This window comes from Nicotiana tomentosiformis, chromosome 5 (genome assembly GCF_000390325.3).
Source record: "Nicotiana tomentosiformis chromosome 5, ASM39032v3, whole genome shotgun sequence".
Lineage (NCBI taxonomy): Eukaryota > Viridiplantae > Streptophyta > Magnoliopsida > Solanales > Solanaceae > Nicotiana > Nicotiana tomentosiformis.
This window is the reverse complement of record NC_090816.1, coordinates 100,638,561-100,645,440: the sequence shown is the minus strand read 5'-3', so window position 1 is coordinate 100,645,440 and position 6,880 is coordinate 100,638,561. Positions and strand designations below refer to the sequence as shown.

The 6,880-nt window shown below is 31.4% G+C and overlaps 1 protein-coding gene across 1 annotated transcript; it reads left to right on the top strand.

Moving 5' to 3' along the window:
* Positions 1-552: 552 nt before the first annotated feature.
* Positions 553-2,444, top strand: LOC138891590 (5-epiaristolochene 1,3-dihydroxylase-like). Its single transcript, XM_070175157.1, has 2 exons — positions 553-1,492; positions 1,615-2,444. Exons 1-2 carry the CDS (start codon positions 599-601, stop codon positions 2,236-2,238), a joined length of 1,518 nt encoding a protein of 505 aa, XP_070031258.1. The 5' UTR covers positions 553-598; the 3' UTR covers positions 2,239-2,444.
* The last annotated feature ends 4,436 nt before the right edge of the window (positions 2,445-6,880 follow it).

Genomic DNA, 6,880 nt, shown 5'->3' with positions numbered 1-6,880 from the left:
AGTCAAACTAACTCATCTAAATTGAAATAGAAAGAGTAGATATTATTACATGTTACTCTGTTTGATTTGACCCTCTGGTATTCGAAGTCTATTAGCCCGACTAATTCAAATTTGTGTCAGTAGACCCGTGAAGGAAATAAAAAGCTCTGATTATTTTAGATCTCTGGTTAGGAATGATACAACTCCAACCATCCCACAGTACATGTATAACTTGGTACATACAAACAAAACTAAGTTGTCTCTCCACTTTCACTTTCTAAGGAACACAAGACTAAGTTTATTTGTTAATACTTATAATACTATCAAATTTCAGCCGCCAAAGTCTTTCTGGGCCATACCCCACACATTACTAGGAATTTTCCCGACTAATAATTAGCACATCATTGTTGTTCTTTGAGTCAGCTGAATTATTTTGATTAGGAATAATTAATGGTCAACAGGAAAGTAAACAAAGTCTGCTCTAATCATAGGTAACAAAAGTTGCAGAAATTATTATATTTGTATTTCCGTTTCTCGCCAAAGTTACAAAAGCCTATAAAAGACCATACACAACTAGACTTTGAAGAATCATCTAATAATCCTCCATTTATCTCCGAAAATGCAATTCTTCAGCTTGGTTTCCATTTTCCTATTCCTATCTTTCCTATTTTTGTTGAGGAAATGGAAGAACTCTAATAGCCAAAGCAAAAAATTGCCACCAGGTCCATGGAAAATACCAATACTAGGAAGTATGCTTCATATGATTGGTGGAGAACCACACCATGTCCTTAGAGATTTAGCCAAAAAATATGGACCACTTATGCACCTTCAGTTAGGTGAAATTTCTGCAGTTGTGGTTACTTCTAGGGAGATGGCAAAAGAAGTACTAAAAACTCATGACATGGTTTTTGCATCTAGGCCTAAAATTGTAGCCATGGACATTATCTGTTATAACCAGTCCGACATTGCCTTTAGCCCTTATGGCGACCAGTGGAGACAAATGCGTAAAATTTGTGTCATGGAACTTCTCAATGCAAAGAATGTTCGGTCCTTCAGCTCGATCAGACGTGATGAAGTCGTTCGTCTCATTGACTCTATCCGGTCATCTTCTTCTTCTGGTGAGCTAGTTAATTTTACGCAGAGGATCATTTGGTTTGCAAGCTCCATGACGTGTAGATCAGCATTTGGGCAAGTACTCAAGGGGCAAGATATATTTGCAAAAAAGATCAGAGAAGTAATAGGATTAGCAGAAGGCTTTGATGTGGTAGACATCTTCCCTTCATACAAGTTTCTTCATGTTCTCAGTGGAATGAAGCGTAAACTTCTGAATGCCCACCTTAAGGTAGATGCCATTGTTGAGGATGTCATCAACGAGCACAAGAAAAATCTTGCAGCTGGCAAGAGTAATGGTGCATTAGGAGGTGAAGATCTAATTGATGTCCTACTAAGACTTAAGAATGATACAAGTCTTCAATTTCCCATCACCAACAACAATATCAAAGCTGTTATTGTTGTAAGTACTATTGAATACTATATATGCTTATACTTACTCCCATATCCATTGCCATAGCTAAAAGATTTTCAAAATCCTATCACAAATAAGAAAATAATAGCTTTGCCATTATTAATTTACAGGACATGTTTGCTGCCGGAACGGAAACTTCATCAACAACAACTGTATGGGCTATGGCTGAAATGATGAAGAATCCAAGTGTATTCACCAAAGCTCAAGCAGAAGTGCGAGAAGCCTTTAGGGACAAAGTATCTTTTGATGAAAACGATGTGGAGGAGCTGAAATACTTAAAGTTAGTCATTAAAGAAACTTTGAGACTTCATCCACCCTCTCCACTTTTGGTCCCAAGAGAATGCAGGGAAGACACAGATATAAACGGCTACACTATTCCTGCGAAGACCAAAGTTATGGTTAATGTTTGGGCATTGGGAAGAGATCCAAAATATTGGGATGACGCCGAAAGCTTTAAGCCAGAGAGATTTGAGCAATGCTCTATGGATTTTTTTGGTAATAATTTTGAGTTTCTTCCCTTTGGTGGTGGACGGAGAATTTGTCCTGGAATGTCATTTGGTTTAGCTAATCTTTACTTGCCATTGGCCCAATTGCTGTATCACTTCGACTGGAAACTCCCAACTGGAATCAAGCCAAGAGACTTGGACTTGACTGAATTATCTGGAATAACTATTGCTAGAAAGGGTGACCTTTACTTAAATGCCACTCCTTATCAACCGTCGAGACTAATTTAATATTGGCATCAACTTTTTAAATTTTCTTCATCAACCTCATTATTAATGTACAATAATCTTTCTTCTGTTGTTGTAGGCTTTATCGATTTCCAATACATGTATTCTTTATTTAAAAATGTATCACATTCCATGTATAAAGGATACAGGACCTTCCTGCCTCGTGGAAGTTCAAACAGGAAAGTATGGCAAAAAGTTTTATTCATTTACCTAGGAGTGGAATAAAAAGTGTTGGAGGTAGAAATATTGTTTAAAAGTATCTTAGCTTCTGGCGCTTAATACAGGGGGTAGGAGGCATCGGATCATGCATCTTACTTCAACAGAAAGTAGATAAAAGGCCACAGAATTGTTCTATAGTTTCAACATCACTGGTAATTTGATAACGAAATTAGTACCACAAGCTGAACATAAGAACACCAAATCAGTGCATAGAATGCAATTGATCAAGAAAACCAGTGAATAGAATGCGAAAATCAGAACTTTCTAAAGCATGACCAAAAACGAGCTAAAGAATACAGAGAAGAAAGGTGAATATTCAAAAAATTTACTTCCTATCATTTAATCACATGTGTTCATAACAAAAAGGAAGGGTTTAATCTTGAGTAAATTAATTTAAACACCCTTATCATATGACTGAGTTAAAGGCACACCCCCTGTATTTCAAAATTCAAATATTTAATACCCCTATAAAATGAAAATCCTACATAAAAGTTAATGACTGTTGCTAACTTGAAGCCTAAGTTAAGAGAGTTAATCAAAGTCAACATCTGAGCTAAACGGATTGAGAATCATGATTTGAAGGTTCCTATTGGTTCGTACGATGGTTTTGGACTTGTGCTTATGTTCGGTCTAGCACCTGGGGGCTCAATCCCTCCTTTCTTTCCAATGCCTCCGGACACCTTGGAATAGATTTGATTGGAAGGAGGGTGCGGAACAAACACATTGGTTTGACTGCTGGGATTTCATTGGGACGCATCAGCGAAAAATGGAACTATTGAATCATGAGTGACTCGCTTTGTCATGATGGGAAGAATTGCAATAGTCCGTTAATCGTTTCCCTTTCATTCATATAACATGTCATAGATGGACTAAATTGCATTTCTGCATGTTTGCTTATATATACTTGTTTTTATATAGAAAAACCAAATTAATACATAAAACAAGAATCTGCAGAAATCATGATTAAGGCAGCTGGGAACACAGATAAGCGAATGCCTAAGCAATGAAACTAATTCCAAAATATCAAAACAGTACTTGAAAGCAACTTGGTTTCTGACACTTGGTTCCCGCCACTTTAGATCTCTAGGTTAGTTTGTCTTTTTCTAAAAGCGGCTGAGTCAGCTCTTCTAAGTTCTAACAATAAAAAGTTTTTTCTATTTCTTCTATTATATAAAAGAGAGAAGAGGAGGTCGACAAAGGGCATCATGGTCATTTTAAAAATATTTTTTTTAGGTAAAGACTATTTTTTTTTAGGTAAAGACTATTTTTTTTTTAAAGTGGCAATAAATTATGTAAATTTTTATTAAAGTGTTTTTATATTAGTATCAATTGATATAATTTTATACAAGTTCTCATTAAATTGCAATTTTAATTGGAATACTTTATAAAATTAGGAAAAAAATATTTAAGAATAAAATATAGTCAAGTTCCTTTTTTATTATAGAATATTGAATATTGTTCAAATTGTATAATAAAGATTTCCTCTATAAAACATTATTTGAGAATAATCTAAACAAAAGATTAAGACAACTAATTTGGGGAATTATTTTTTTTATTATGTATTAGGCAGCATAAGAAGTATCATTCTGCATGATTATACTTTTTTCTCTATGATTAAATTTAGTTGGGTACTTCCTCTGTGTTCAATAAATAATTCAACATTATATAAATTTTAAAATACATAAATATAAAATTAACAATTTTTAAAAAAACTCAACAAATAATTATGGTAGAGAAAGTTGTATTACACTCTAGAGCATCTCAATCATATCAAATGAAACTAGAAAAATACTGCAATGCTTCAATTTAAGGTCATTTTGATTAGTATTTAGAGTGATTGAAAAATAAATTTATTTTAAATAAATTATTCAGATATGTCATTAAACTAGAATAACATATAAATTTTCTGGTAAAAAAATTCTGAATAATTAAAAATTACAATTATTTTTTGCAAAGAACAAAAAAAATCTTTTTCGTCAACTATTTGGAAATAAAATGAATATGTTTTATTATTTAAATTTTGATTAATATAAAAAAAAATACATTAACACAATTGATAATACTAAAAGAGTAAAACTATATATATTCAATTTAAACAATGAGAAAATATATCGCGGCTTATTTTTCAATTGACTTTTCAATCAATTTTTTATAATCGATTTTAAGTTTGGTAGTGCAAAACTATTTTTTTAAAATAAAGATATGTAGAATCTATGTAGAAATACTCTACAGTGCACTTGAAGTATTGTATAATCTTTGTAAAATAAAATGTTAGACTTCAACAAGTATTACAAAGTGATTGGTATAGTAATACGATTTCAGAAAAATTAAAATACACATAACGCAAAAGATTTAAATATATATATGTAAATGTGGTTCTATACATTTACAAATGCCTATATTTTTTTTCTTTCCCTGAAGTCGAATAAATGTGGTTCTATACATTATTATACAAATGCCTATATTTTTTTTCTTTCCCTGAAGTCGAATAAAATATGTAATTAGCAATAGATCAAAAAATATTAAAAGGAAAAAAATAAGAAAAAAAGAGCAACAATTGGGCATGTGCATCGCACAGATACATCATCTAGTTTAAGGAAAAGGCATAAAATTAACTTGTCATGGATTTCCAGTTATACATTACTCTGGCCACATCCTATTACCTCTTGATCATTCCAGAGATAAAGTGTGTAGTTGGTAATTCATACTTATGTTTTTTTTCGAAAGTTTTTATAGCTCTTCATGTTCCTTAAATTAACCAAAGTTATTATATTTTTTTTAACAAAAAGTCACTCAACTTACTTATGTGTCATGAAAATCACTAAATTATTTTTATAACCAAAATGTCATTCAGCTTTGCCTAATTATAATAATAAGAATCTCTTTTTTATTTTTCTCATAATGATTTTATGTGATAATTAGAAGTTGAGTAACTTTTTAGTTAAAAAAAAATTCGGTGACATTCGTGATACTTAATTAAAGTTGAGTGACTATTTTATTTTAAAAAAATAACTTTAGTAAATTCGAGGGAAATGTGAATAAATTCAGGTTATAGAAACTTTTTATCCAATTTACTTTGTTCTAATTGTAAAGAGTTAATTTAAATCATTCCTTCCGTACTATTCCCTCTTGATGCATTAATCAATCATTTAAAGGGAAACTATTGGGTTATAGGAGCCAAATAGTTGGGCGTTTAATTATAAAAGAGTACGAGGGTTTTAATTAATAAATTGAAACGAGTCACTTTGTATTAGTGTTATGAGGTTATTAGGAGTTTATTAAAAGAGTGCTTAAGTTTTTTGTATTTACACAAATCTCTCCGTCTAAAAAGGCAGAATAGCCTAGTAAACATTTTTACTTGTTCAAATTTGACATCTAGGCCCCCCTACTTTATGAAATTTTAACTAGACACCTGAACTCGATCAAAACATATATTTTAGACCCCTGACCATTGACGGGGCATACACGCATATTAGGAGCCTGACTGAGTGAATTAGTATTTTTTATTAAGTAAAAAATATAAATTAAGATAAATCTATATCTATCTATACTATATTAAAAGTACGAAGGCTCTATCGAAATGTCGTTCGTCTTTTTTACCCTTCGTAAGTACATTATATGTTGGATATAATAGTAATTGTAATAACTATTTTATTCAGAAAAATTAAAATTAAAAAAAAGCTAATTGTCGACTACTTGCGGTTTACCTCCCTTTTGTATAAGTTTTGGATTCCAATTCCATTAGGCTTCTACTTACCGTGTTAGGCTTCTACTTACCGTATTAGGCTTCTCCCATTGTTTGTTTTGAAATCAAATTAGGTTTCTAGAATTTTACAATGGATTAAATTTTTCCTTTACTTACCGTATTAGGTTCTTTCTTCTTTGTTTTGAGATCAAATTAGGTTTCTAGAATTTTACAACTATAAAAGAAGCTATTTCTACATTCTTTGTCATAAACATACGTCCTCATAGCAAATTTGCTTCCCACTTGCGGTTAAAAAATATTCCTCTGTTCTATTCCACTGTGCCATTAGAAATAGCATTATGATTGTTCCTCACATCTTCTCCTTATGCCAGCTTACTAATTGTTATGCCACTGAAGTTGCTTATATTTTCTCACAAAATTAAATGTGATTATCTCTTTTAATTGACAATAGTATACATATCATAATTTTAAAATTATGTTCTTAAAGAATAGCCCTTGACAATTGGTGTCGTTAAATCCATCCAAAGTTTTGATAATTTTCGTTGTTTCGGATAAACAATTTTCCTTATCGATCTCATAAATAATATTTTATATAATCTTCTGGTTATGATGTAATATATTATGTTCTGAAAGTTATGTAGCTTACTTGCAGTTCAACTATGATTTTTTCTGTTGCTCTTCAAAAACTTAGATTGGGATATTCTTTTTTGAAATCCTTAT